Source organism: Erinaceus europaeus, chromosome 9 (assembly GCF_950295315.1).
Source record: "Erinaceus europaeus chromosome 9, mEriEur2.1, whole genome shotgun sequence".
NCBI lineage: Eukaryota > Metazoa > Chordata > Mammalia > Eulipotyphla > Erinaceidae > Erinaceus > Erinaceus europaeus.
The window spans coordinates 21,230,244-21,244,381 of NC_080170.1; the positions used below are offsets into that span (position 1 = coordinate 21,230,244).

General features: G+C 36.5%; 1 protein-coding gene across 1 annotated transcript; it reads right to left on the reverse strand.

The window, feature by feature from the left end:
- Positions 1–934: 934 nt before the first annotated feature.
- On the reverse strand, positions 935–11,296 carry LOC103119645 (zinc finger protein 239-like). Its single transcript, XM_060197490.1, has 2 exons — positions 11,179–11,296; positions 935–3,814 (listed from the first exon to the last, which is right to left on the reverse strand). Exon 2 carries the CDS (start codon positions 3,732–3,734, stop codon positions 2,727–2,729), a length of 1,008 nt encoding a protein of 335 aa, XP_060053473.1. The 5' UTR covers positions 3,735–3,814; positions 11,179–11,296; the 3' UTR covers positions 935–2,726.
- Positions 11,297–14,138: the final 2,842 nt, after the last annotated feature.

The window sequence follows — 14,138 nt, forward strand, 5'->3', positions numbered from 1 at the left end:
ATGATGACAAACTCAGGAGTACTCAATGGTTTTTATTATGACCAGAGTTAATGATCTTGAAATAATTTAAAGTTTCTTCTGTGGTTTCATTCTTTTTTAAAATTAACTATTTATTTGTTGAATAGAAACAGTCAGAAATCAAGAGGGGAGGGAGACAGAGAGACACCTGCAGCTGTGCTTCACCACTTGCAAAGCTTTCCCCCTGCAGGTGGGGACTGGGAACTTGAACTTGGTCCTTGTGCATTATAACATGTGTGCTCAACCAGGTGCACTACCACCCGGCCCCTGTGGTTTCACTATTTTTGGAGGCTTACATTGTCAGCATCCAGATGGTACTACTTTAGAAGAAAACATTGGTGCAATTAAAAAAATTAATGTTCAAAGTGGATATACAATTTTTGTGTCTGTTAGGGAATAGCAACCATTTATTCTGTTATGTGATGACCTTTTCTGTTTTTACTTATATGTTTTTGAATTGAATTAACTTTGCATTATAACCTTATTTTTCAGGTGTCCATCAGTAAATATCAACATGCATACGTACAGTACATAAAGTTCACTGCTACGTGTACAATTCCATCCTCTGAAAATATTTCTTTAATTTGATCAGCAGATATTCTCCACTTCTTTCTACTGCTAGTATGACACATTGATATATTAATGGATGACAAAGTCTTTCTTAAGACCTTCTGGTAAGGCAATTTATTTACAAAGTGATAACATCCTGTCCTATTAATAGTATAATCTTGAACACCTACTTAGTAATAACTTGTATTTTATAAAACACCTAAATATATGGGTACAACCTAAGTGCCCATTGATGAAGAAGAGATGTTATATTTGTACACTGGCATACTACTCAGTTACAAACAAAACAAACAGCCATTTTCAACAAAATAAAAGAAGGTCAAGAGTTTAGGCACAGGAACACAAGTCAGAAGATATTTCTTTTATTGATCCTTTTGATAAAAGCCTTCTGCTCTAACCCTACCTTATCTCATTTCAAATCACCCTTGAACATTTTTATACACTCTTCTGTAATGATCATGCAATTCCTTGCTTATTCTTTTAATGTTAAACTAAAAAGTTTTGATGAAAAAAACAGAAGAAAAAGATCACCAGTGGATGATTTCATTGTGTGTATAGTACAAGGTTATGAAATTGAACACACAAAACAAAATAAAAAGGATAAATTAAGTAGATACTGACAAAAGAACTAAGGTTACCAAAGGAGAAAATGGTGCAAGAAGGACATAATATATATATAGTACTGAATTTGTTGATAAAATCTAACTGAATTAAATTATGCAAGATCATATAAATGGGCATGTTTTACCAGTATTTATTTATTTATTTATTCTGACCAGAGCGTTGCTTACCTCTGGCTATGAGTGGAGCTGAGGATTGAACCTGACACCTCTAGCATGCAAGTCTTGTGAACTACCACTGTGCATCTCCCCAGCCTGCTAGGCTTTCTAAAATATATAAAGTCTATAAACAACAAACTATTCCTATAGGATGTTGTATATAAAAGACTATTTAAAGTAAAAGTCTAAGATGACTCATGTGGAAAATTGATTAAATATACAATAAGCTATTATTGAATATTTAGGAATAAATCTGTTACTTAAAAAAATAAGACAAGCAAGTAGCAGTTTTAATTAGACTTTTTTTCACATATCATACCTTGTAATATCCTTAATCTTCTATTAAAAATTAGATATACCTGAACCCACCAAATAAAGGACATCTAATATCTTTTAAAAACAATTAAACAGGGGGCCAGATGGTGGTGTACATGGTTAAGTGTACACACAACAGTAAGCAAGGACCTGGGTTCAAGCCCCTGGTCCGCACCTGCAGGGGAAAGCTTCATGCATAGTGATGCACGGCTGCAGGTATCTCTCTGTCCATCTTCTGCTCTATCTCACCCTCCCTTCTCAATTTCTCTCTGTCTACCCAATAATAAATAAATAAAATTAAAAAACAAATACATTTCCTATATACATTATGAAAAAAGCTATTATTTAAACAGTAGGATTACATTAATATTTACAATTCAAAATGAACACATTGCAATTACACATACATATCCAAAAAAACCTCATCATTTCAATCCTTTGAAACATACTAAGAAATAAAGCAACAAGTTACGAAAGTGTTTTAACTTTTGAAATTTTTTCTGTAATAAATACTAATTTTAAATATATCTGAGAAATGACAGTGATTTTTATTGCAAATTATTTTTTTGTTTCTGTGATATATATATATATATATATATCTTTTCTGTTTTGAAGTATTTGAATAATTTTTAAAGAAAGAATCTGGGTTATTTTTTAAATTTTATTTTATAAAAGGGAGATATTAGAGCACTGCTTAGCTCTAAATTATGTAGAGGCATGGATTAAATCCAGTTTCTCAGACATGAAAGTTCTATCGTCTATTGTAGATTTCATTTTAAAAATCTTTCCAATATTTTTCTTGTATATATTTAAACTCTTTCTGTATACTCTTGTGCTTTCAAAAAATATATATTAGAAACAAATGCCTTCCAGCCTTTACATTTGCAGGAACTTCAAGCTATTATGGATTCTGTGATATTGAATTTCTCTTAGTAGCTTTGTCACATTACTGCCATTTTTCGGTTTCTCTCTTGTATAATCTGATGTTAAGTTTTGAGCATTTCAGAAAGGCTTTCTCCAGTTTTCATATTTGTAAGGTATCTCTTATGTATGAGTCCTCTGGTGTCGAGTAAGGCTTGAGCACTGTTTAAAGGTTTTACCACATTCTTCACATTTGTAAGGTTTCTCTCCAGTATGAATCCTTTTATGCTCAGTGAGGTTTGAGTTAGAGCTAAAGGACTTACCACACTCTTCACATTTGTAAGGTTTCTGCCCAGCATGGATTCTCTGATGTTGAGTAAGTATTGAGCACTTGTTAAAGTTTTTACCACACTCTTTACATTTGTAGGGCTTCTCTCCAGTGTGAATCCTCTGGTGTTCAGTAAAGTTTGAAGTCCGGCTAAAGGCTTTCCCACAGTCTTTACATTTGTAAGGTTTCTCTCCAGTATGAATCCTTTGATGTTCAGTAAGTTTTGAGTTAGAGCTAAAGGATTTACCACATTCTTTACATTTGTAGGGTTTCTCTCCGGTATGAATTCTCTGATGTTGTGTAAGGCTTGAACACTGGTTAAAAGTCTTTCCACATTCTTTACATTTGTATGGTTTAACTCTAGTATGAATTCTGTGATGGCGAGTAAGTTTTGAACATTGGTTAAAAGTTTTACCACAATCTTTACATTTGTAAGATTTCTCTTTAGTATGAACTATTTTATGTTTATTTAGATCTGATGACTGATTAAATATTTTTCCACAAACACTACATATGTATGTTTTTTTTCCCAAATTAATTCCACCAAAGGTACTAAGTGTTAAGGACTGGTTACAAGCTTCACTACATTTCCTGCATTTGTAAGGCTTCTCTCCAGTGGGAATAGCCTGATTCTGTATAATCAAGTTTAAAATGTGATAAGAGACTGTTACACATTTATTACATTTATAGCGGTTCCCTGGCAATATAACTGACTTACGCTGGTGTTTGCTCCATGGTACATTATACCCTTGAACTCTTTTTGAAATTGAATTGTTGTCATGGGTAGTTATCCCACTTTGGAAAGTTTTCTCCCCACTATGTTCTCCATTTCCTTCCAAGTCTTTTAAGGCTACAGGTTCCATATCTCCCCCAAAGCAGTTTGGGACCAAATCTTCTATTGGAGACTCTGGTGGAAATCCCTGGATGTCGTAAGAAGATATACCTGAAAGACATCAAATAAAATATTTCACTTAGCACTTTCAGAGCAATATCTTTTAAAAAAATATTTGTTTATTCCCTTTTGTTGCCCTTGTTGTTTTATTGTTGTAGTTATTATTGTTGTTGTTGATATTGTTGTTGTTGGATAGGACAGAGAGAAATAGAGAGAGGAGAGAAAGATGGGGGGAGGGAAGAGAAATATAAACACCTGCAGACCTGCTTCACCTCTTGTGAATCAGCTCCCCTGCAGGTGGGGAGCAGGGGGCTCGAACCAGGATCCTTAAGCTGGTCCTTGCACTTTGCGGCACGTGCACTTAACCCACTGTGCTACCACCCGACTCCCTCTCAGAGGGATATCTTTTAAGGTTCTATTGTACAGAAATCCATAATGATTTAAGTAGGTTAGGGATAATCAGGACTATTGCATTCTAGAAACAGACCTATTAACATTATACTGACCTGAATGCCTTTGTGACTCTAGAAGTCATCTTCAAAACTCACTAAAATAAACCTAATACAAAATAAAGATGAGCCTCACTGAAAGAAAGAAGCAAAGTTGTTGCACTTGCTTATAGTAACTGTTTTTCCTCTCTAGCACAGGATTACATGATCTGAGAAAACTCTCAACTCTTATTCTCCCCCAGAGACAAAAAGAAAATCAAACTCTTTGACCTAAGTTTTAAATTTCTGCTCATCTTTCTTTCTTCTTTTCTTTCCTTCTTTTTTTCCAAGCAATTTTTTACATAACAAAGAGGATTTTGGTTATGGCAACATACCAAGGATGCAGTGTTGGTCTCTTTCCTTTTCTATTTCCCCCTTCCTGTTATTTTTTTCTCTGTTATATCAAATTTAAAATAAAAGGGTGGGAGGAGAAAGGAAACCTTGGCTCCTTTATAACTGTCTAAATTTCAACAAAGAATCACAAGGAATAGGAAAAAAGCAGCCAAAAAACAAAACCAAACAACCTCTAGAACTTGGTATTTCAACAGTAATCTAATTAACTTGGAACAATTTTTTTAACTTTGTATTTATTTATTTTCCATTTTGTTGCCCTTGTTGTTGTACTTATTGTTGTTGTTGATGTCATCACTGTTAGCTAGGACAGAGAGAAATGGAGAGAGGAGGGGAAGACAGAGAGGGGGAGAGAAAGATAAGACACCTGCAGACCTGCTTCACTGCCTGTAAAGTGACTCCCTTGCAGGTCAGGAGCTGGGGGCTTGAACCAGGATCCTTCTTCCAGTCTTTGCACTTCATGCCACCTGCACTTAACCCGCTGCACTACCGCCCAACTCCCAACTTGCAACAATTTTTAAATAATGAATGTAAATATTCAGTAAGTTAATAACTGGAAATAAAGTAAAGAAAACATTACATGAATAAAATGTTAATATCAAAATTACAGGAAGAATAAGAACCATGCAGAAATTAGGAGCTGATAATTAGAATAAGATACTATATTTTAAATAAAAGATCCACACATGCATTTATTTAATTTATTTATTCTCAGATAGAGCCAGAAGGCAGAAGAGAGATAAAGAAACTATAACACTAAAGTTTCCTTTTATGTACCAGGGGTTGGGCTAGAACTTGGGCTGTATATATGCAAAGCAGCAAACTATACAATAAGATAAATTTTAACACAGTTAAGAATCACAGTGCACTTGACAAAGTAGCAGAAAACATTCAGATAGCTTGAAAAATGTTTATTTTTATGTATTTATTTAATTTATAGTTAATTTTTTTTGGGGCTGCGGAGATAGCATGATGGTTATATAGTACAAAAGACTTTCATGGCTGATGCTTAGAGGTCCTGGGTTCAATCACCAGCAACACCATAAGCCAGAGCTAAATAGTGTTCTGGTTTTTCTCTCTGTCGTTCTCATTAAAATAAAAAAAAATTTTTAGAAAGTATATCTTGAAAGTAAAAAGAGAGAAGCAACTCACTATGTATAATAGCTCTGATATTGTTGTCAGTGGATTTTTCTCAGCAGTCAACTTATACGAAGAGACGATATAAGCTAATATAAGTCCAGAGAGAACGAAAAGTATCAACTAGAAATACAGTGTAAGACAAAAATGTCTTTAAAAACTGAAGCTACATAAATAGTGATATAAAATTTCCAAACTGAAGCAACTGAAATTACAGACAGTATCATAAACCATGTAAATATGTAGAAGCTGTTGATTGTGTATGTGTATATATATATATGTATATATATATACAGACTTATTTTATGTTCAGTATTATACCACAAATAATTGACTTCTTCTACAGAATTAAAAAAAACATAGAACCATACATTTGTGTCAGGTAACACACACACACACACACACACACACACACACACACACACACATATATATATATGAAATAAACTTTTTGTAATACCTGTGGTCAAAAAGTGGTATAGGTATGGAGATGTTTACTAGAAAATACATACTCTGGAAAACTGGGAAATTTTATGCATGTACATACTATTGTATTGACTGTCAACTGTAAAACATTAATCCCCCAATAAATAAAGAAAAAAAATAAAAAAAGACTCACCTTCAGGAAAGGTGGAGTTTTAAAAAAGAAAAAGAAAATATATATACTTCTATTATTATTTATTATGTTTTTTTTAAAATCAGAATACTGTTCAGCTCAGGTTTATGGTGGTACAGGGAATTGAAACTGAGAATTTGGGGTCGCAGACAAGACTCTTTGCATAACTAACATGCTATATCCACTGCCTCTTATATTTATTTTAAAAATATTTAAAATTATAAGATGTTTTATATTTAAAATTTTATTTATTTACTTTTATTGAGAATAAGAGTAGCTAGAACATTGCTTTATTTTATTAAGTGCTAGGAATTGAACTCCAAGATCTGATGCTTCAAAGACAGAAATAACACCATTTTGAGTTATCTATCTGGCCCAAATTTACAATTAAAATTAAGATTTTGCAGTCTAAAATAAATTGTAATTTTCTTTGTTCTAAGATACACAAAAGGACATAAAGAATAAACAACACAGATCTTTCGTGATGGGAGTTGTGAGAAGAAGAAGGAGCAAGAGGAGGAGGCAGAGGAGGAGGAGAAGAAAAAGAGGAAAGAGAGATATAGTGATATTATCCACAATATTCTTCAGTATTAAGTGTATTTCAGCAGTAATTTTTGAGACATAAAAAGTATAAGTAAAAGACACACTTGAAATAATGTAAAAAAAACAACCAGTATTTTATGATGAAAAAATCTACAGAAACACAGAGAATTATTTTAAACGGTCGGTTACAAGATATACAAACAACAATAAAAATGACCATCCCTGATTGCTCCTCTTTGTTAATTACTTTAAATGTAAGTCATTTCAACTTGGCCCAGGACACAAATTACATGGATGGTTCCCCACAATGATATAATAACATATTATCTTTAAGATTAACATCAGATCAAAATATAGACATAAGGCCTTTCAGATTGGTATCTACAAGGTATTCTAGAGAAGTAATATTCAAAGAAAGTAGTATTGGTTATAATAATATAGAAATACATGCTAAATATCAATAAAGAACATTTTATAATAGTCAGTGTATGAACATACCAGGAAGTTCTAAAATTACTAGTATGTATGTACATAATAGTACATAATAATAATATCAAGACTCACAAATGAATAAAACAGACATTCACCAAGTTGCAGAAAGAAATGGTGGCTTCGGAGAGAAAAGTTCAGAGTCTCATATTCAACTTGTTAGAAAACTCACAGAGTCATTCAAAAGGGATATGACCCATACAACACTGCAGACATCATCGAGTCCATCAACATACATAATATTCTCAGTTGGACATGGAACAGCCTCCACTATAAATGATCCTTTTGTCCAAGAAGCAAGTCACATTTTCTCTCTTCATTCTGAAGAGATTAGATGAAAAACGTACTTTACTTTTTTGTTTTAAATGAATTTAAATTTGTGGGCCAAATATGTTTAAAAATAAATATGGAGTGCCTCATCTAGCTTATAAAACTTATCTAGCTTATAAAACTTTCGTATATTTGAAAATGTTCTATAAGAACTTTTATATCGGAAAAAGGGAAAAAATAGACTGAAGCAGAAAGTAAAAACACAGGACAAAGCCATGTGGAGTTTTATATAAAACCTGATGAAATGATATAATTACAGTTCTTAAGAAATAAGGTAACAATTAAGAGTACACTATCTGGTGGGCTTTACTAAGCAAACATTTTCTTTTCTTTTTTCTAAAACAAACAAACAAACAAACAAAAAAACCCACATTATTTTACTAAGAGACATAGACTGGAATACTGCTCAATTCTGGCTTATAGTTGTGCTGGGGTTTGACTTTTGTGGTCTCAGACATGAACATCTCGTGTGCAAACCACTGTGCTGTCTCCCAAGCCCTAACCAAACATTTTCACATATATGGTGGGGACCTATATACTCATTTATTATAAAACGTGTGTGTGGGCCGTCCATGTGCAAAGTGGGTTAAGTGCAGTTCAGCCATGTGCACAGCAGGTTAAGTGCACATGGCAAGAATTGGAAGGACCCTCAAAAGGATCCTGGTTCCAGCCCTGGCTCCCCACCTGCAGGGGGGTCACTTCACAGGTGGTCAAGCAGGTCTTCTGGTGTCTGTCTCTCTCCTCCTCTCAGTCTTCCCCTCCTCCCTCTATTTCTCTTTGTTCTATCCAACAACAATAACAACAACAAAAAGGGCAACAAAAAATGTGAAAAATGGCTTCCAGGAGCGGTGGATTTGTAGTGCAGACACTAAGCCCCAGCAATAACCCTGGAGGAAAAAGCAAAAATATATATATATAAATAAAATAAAATAAAATGTGTGCATTGGAGCACACCATAATGGTAAAATGTAATACCACAAATGATTTTCACATCAAGCTAATAAAAAAGTGAGAACAGGAGAGACTCCCAAGAAGCTTCACATAATATAAAATAAAAGTATAACGTGATAATTGTTCATAAAGTTATAATTGTGACTTTTCTGAATGATGGGTGATGTTCTGAGGTGCTCTCCAGATAAAACAACAGTCAAGGGAATTCATTACTAGTAAACTAATCTTTTTTTAATAGTTTATTTATTTTCCCTTTTGTTGCCCTTGTTGTTTTTTATTGTTGTTGTAGTTACTATTGTTGTTGTTATTGATGTTATCTTTGTTATATAGGACAGAGAGAAATGGAGAGAGGAGGGGTGGACAAAGATAAGACACCTGCAGACCTGCTTCACTGCTTGTGAATCGACTCCCCTGCAGGTGGGGAGCCGGGGGCTCAATCTGGGATCTTTACACCGGTCCTAATCTGCTGCGCTACTACCTGACTCCCATTAGTAAATTAATCTTATAAGAAATACTCAAGGAACTTATATAGAGTACAAATGCAGAATGATCTCACTCATAGAAGATAAAAAAAAAAAGCAAGAAAAACAATCAAAGTTCAGTGAAGACAAGCCTTTGTACTTGAACTGCAGAACTGAGATTACTAAAGGGAGCAGGGAAGAGGCTGGTTTGCAATGGTTGAGAAGGTCTAGTGGATACTGGAGGAATAATGGTACTTTGGTGGCAGGTATGGTATAGTAACAGATTTTAAAGTGGTCTGAAACTACACTTCTAAAACACTTAAAGTCTTGGCACCAAGATCACCTCAAGAACAAACACAGAAAATTAAATATCTAAAAGGAACAAGGAAATATTTTACTCCCTACTATGCATGGTTTACTCCCAGGTTTACTATCCCAGGTTTGTGACCCAGCAGCACAAGGAGCACCACAGACACCATAGGGGGAGCTTCGTGGATGGTGGAGCAGAGCTGTGGTGTTTCTCCTCTCCTTTCTCTCCTCTATCCCCTCTTTTGTCTACATGAAAAATGAAAGCCTGGATGAGGGAGGCCACTTGACAGCACTGCATGTGTGTGGCCCTGCTGAGTTAATTGACCAGTGCAAGGTACAGACAGAGTGAGAGAGAGACAGAGAGACACAGAGAGAGGGACAGAGAGAGAGAAAGAGAGGACCAAGACCTTAAAACAAGTCCTTTAAAAAGTTCATGTTTTCCTAGTTCCCCAATGCAATTAGACAACAAGCCATCAGTCAGAAAAATTAAGCTCTACAAGGCAAGGAGAGGCCCTAGGCTCTGACAGATCTAATGACAGATGGGTGGAAAAGGAGATTCCTTAGAAGCTGGGAAAATATGGCACGTGTTGAATAAGAGAGTCCTTATAATACTAAGAGAAATAAAATCTAACCTTCAGAAAAATAATTTACACTGAAGCAGAGCTCCCCAAACCAAACGCTAAGATGGAAGCAATTTCAGAAGCCAGACCTTCCACCTTCTGTACCCCATATGACCCTGGGTCTATGCTCTCAGAAAGATAAATAGGAGATCTTTCAAGGGAGGGGCTGGGATACAGAGTTCTGGGGGTGGGAATTTTACCACTCTTACCCTATGGTCTTGGCAATATCTCCATTTTGTAAATAAAAAAAATCATTTATACTGAAGCAGAGCTCCCCCAAACCAAGCGCAAAGATCTGGCTTCCTCTTTGCTCTTTGGAACTCCTGTCTGTGTCATCTGCTTCATTCATTGCCACCAAGCCGGGTCTCCAGCTCCCTTCTCCTTTCCCACCACATCACAGGGCTTGCTCTTTTTGCTCCAAGAAAAGGGACCAGGTCAGGCTAAGATACTGCCAGTCCTGCTTAGCAAGGAATGAGTCTGGCTGACCTGGAGTTTAAATGGCATATAGAGACTATCTAATGCAACGTGCAGAACAGGACTCAAGGCTGAGAAGAGCAATAGAACAAGTTAATAAGGCTGTCGGCACACACTTGACCTGACAACTTAGGCTTTGTGAACTCATCCTTCCATGTTAAAAGTAAAAGCGTGAGGAGAGAGAGAGAGAGAGCGAGAGAGAGAGAGAGAGAGAGAGAGATAGGGGGAGAGAGCAGTCACAGTGTCTGAGAGATATTCTCAGGGGCACAATCCTTGCATCTATTTGTGGGGAGGATGCACCTGTCAATCACGCCATGGTTTGCAAATTAAACAGCTGCTGTTTGGAGCCTGGCATCTTCCTAAGGTTAGTTCCAGTGCAATGCAGGCCTCAGAGCTCACTGGAGCTCCTGCCAAGGGAGGGGGCAGGATGAGGTGGGGATGCGGGTCTACCCACCCTCCTCCGAGACCCAGGGCGGAGAATGATGGGGACCCTAAAAGGGTATAAGACTGAGCCAGGAACACACGGGGACAGGACAGGGAGTTGTGGAGCGGATAAGGCGAGGCAGCAGGAGATGTCGGCTGCAGAGCCGCTCCGAGTCCACAGACCCGTTTGACTGCAGCCCACCGGGCCTCCACCCACACTCACCCTCCTCCTCCGCCTTTGGCCCCGCAGCAAGCTCTGCAGACAGAATCCATGCGAGGTGACAGGAGGACGGTAAACAGTCCAGGCTTGGGCACAGATGCCCCAGCAACACTGAAAGCCTAGAGAGTCCCCGCAGGACACCGCCCCTCCCCGGCCCTGATTGGATCGGATCAGGCCTCCGCCCCTGCTTAGACCCCGGAGTGGACGAGGTTACAGTCACATTCCCTTCTCGGGCCCTGATTGGGTGATGCTCGGCCACATTCCAGGAAACTGGATACGGACCTCAAAACATTGTCCAATCAAAGTCCTGTACTGGTGTGTGACTGAAGCGTCGTCCAATCAGGATAGGCGATGCTCCTAGTGGGCTAGAACAGCCCTCTTAAAGCACCAGCAGAAAGTAATGCCCGTGTGTCAAGTGCAGCTACACAGCCAGAAATTTCTCTCCAGGTTCTTTCACTTCCTGCAAATGAACATTATAACTTTATAACTTTTTCTGTCCTACTTTTCAATAGAAAAGTAATGTATTTGTCTACTTCTTAGAATTGGCCAATAATACAGAATACCGCCCATCCCATCTTAATGGATTCTCTTGTTAACTCTTCATCATCGTTTTATGGTTCTGGATGTTTTCTGGGACTATGCTATATTTTTTCATTAGATTTTGAATGTACCTGTGGTTTTACAGTCCATCGTTCCGACATTACTCCAAATTATGCGTGTTTGTAAGATATGAGTTATATAATTGGAGTTATCCCACATTTATGAAAGCTTAATGTTACCTTTTTTCTTAAAAATTTCTTCTACTCATTTCATTGGGTTTCATTCATGAAACATCTTGGGGGCTGTCATATATGCTTTCCTTTTTTATTCGTTCTGTCAACTTTATATTATGTAATATGCTTTAATATACATGTACTCTTTAACAAGTGAGTTAGAGAATGTTAGGCACCCCATGCTTATTAAAATATTTGGTTCATAGGTTTAAACTTCCTTCGGGAACAAGTAGATACCCTTTTTCCTTAAAATGAGTCTGCTACATACTATAGTTTAACCCCTATGTTGTTTTGTATCGTACTGATTGATCGTCAGTATATTTTTACCACTCACTATGCTTCTTTTTTTTTTTGGAAATGAAGATTGTATTTTTCTCTAAAGTATAGTTGTCAAATTTCACACTCTGTATTGGGACAAGATATAATAATATATTTTTGATGCTGATTTATTAAACATATTCATTAAAAATTTGTATGAATGATTACAATGTTTTCCATGAAGTGCAAAACATAGACATCAAATAACATAGCATACAACCTTTTAATAATGACCCATAGGAAATTCGTATTACTTAAGCGATCAAGAATTAGGTCTTAACATATATGGACACTTATAATGGGAAAATTTGTATTTTAACTTAATTGGAAATTAAGCTTTTTGTGACACAACATACCTTCTGTTCACACACAATATATTTTCATGAATTTTTAAAAAAGATTTTATTTATTTATTTATTAATGAGAAACATTTTCTCTCCTGGAGAGAGAAAGAGCCAAACATCACTCTAGTACATGTGCTGCCGGGGATTGAACTCATGACCTCATACTTGAGAGTCAGACGCTTTAACCACTGTGCCACCTCCCAGACCACTTTTCATGACTTTTTAACTTACTGAAGTAAAAGTACTGAAAAACCTTCTACTGCAAGTTGTAGAGTTTCTTTTACCACTCCCCCATGTTGCTCTATCTTTTATTTTCCTGGTTTTGATAACTTGTAACAATTTAATCTCCAATTTATGGAGTTGATGAAAATCCATTTCAAATCTTCTTACTATAAATAATAGATTTAAACTGAATTCTTAGAAACTTTAAAAGACTTTTAGAGCTTCTAGTTGAAATATTCAGTGAACCACTGAGAGGCAGTGTTGCCCTCCAAATTTCTCCTCTCTATGTGATGACAAGTTTAGTCTTTCTTTTGCATCAGAACATGCTAACATTATTCTCACAGAGTTTACACAATGAGAGGGTAAGGAAATCATGTGTCCCCTCTCATTATTTTTCAATGGCTTTTTAATACAACAACAATGATGAAACTAGGGAGGTGGTTCTCTGTCGCTTATCTTGTAGTTTATGTGAAGCAAAAACCTGTAGAGACTCATTTATTTCCAAGCATACAGGAGTGAAACTGTTTTGATGGTTATAAGAAATGTTTGCCAACCCCTGTTGTTAATATTCGGAGGCTCTTGCCGGCCGGGCTAGCTTCACGGGCGGGTAACAGAGACGCGGAGACAACGGCTGGGCAGGGAAGCTGTATTTCTTTATTCAGGAACAACGATTCATAAACTAAGACAAACTAATCACCAAACAGAACTCTGCTGTCTCTTTGCGGCGGCACAAGCACTCTTTCTTTTACTCTGGAACTCAGGAACTCAGGAACTCTCCAACTCTGGAACTCTGGAACTCTCGTACTGGGGAACTCTCTGAAACTCTTCCACTGTGGAACTCTCTCTTACTCTGTAACCCTGAAACTCTCGAACTCAGGAACTCTCTGACTCAGGAACCCTCTCTCGGGGTTCCTTGGGGCAGGGCCAAGCAGGCCCGCGAAATTAACAGGACTGATCCAATTCTCTTGGCGGGGGAGGGCTAGAACAAACCAATGTAAAGCATATGACAAACCCCAACTGGACTAAGGTGGTATAGCTTGTCAAGAAAAGCCTACAGATTCAATTTCCCATTCAACTACTTTTTTTCAACTCTTACTTATTTCATTTTACAACTGTAAACTCTTATTTAATTTTTAGACATATACCACTATACATAGAATTGAAAGCTATATATTTTTTTAATGTGATCTCAGGATGCAAATAAGCAACCTTTTCCTGCATGTTTCAACCTAGTTTTCTCAGCACCATTTATTGAAGAGAGCCTCCTTCCTCCATTTAATAATTTGGTCCCCTTTATCAAAAATTA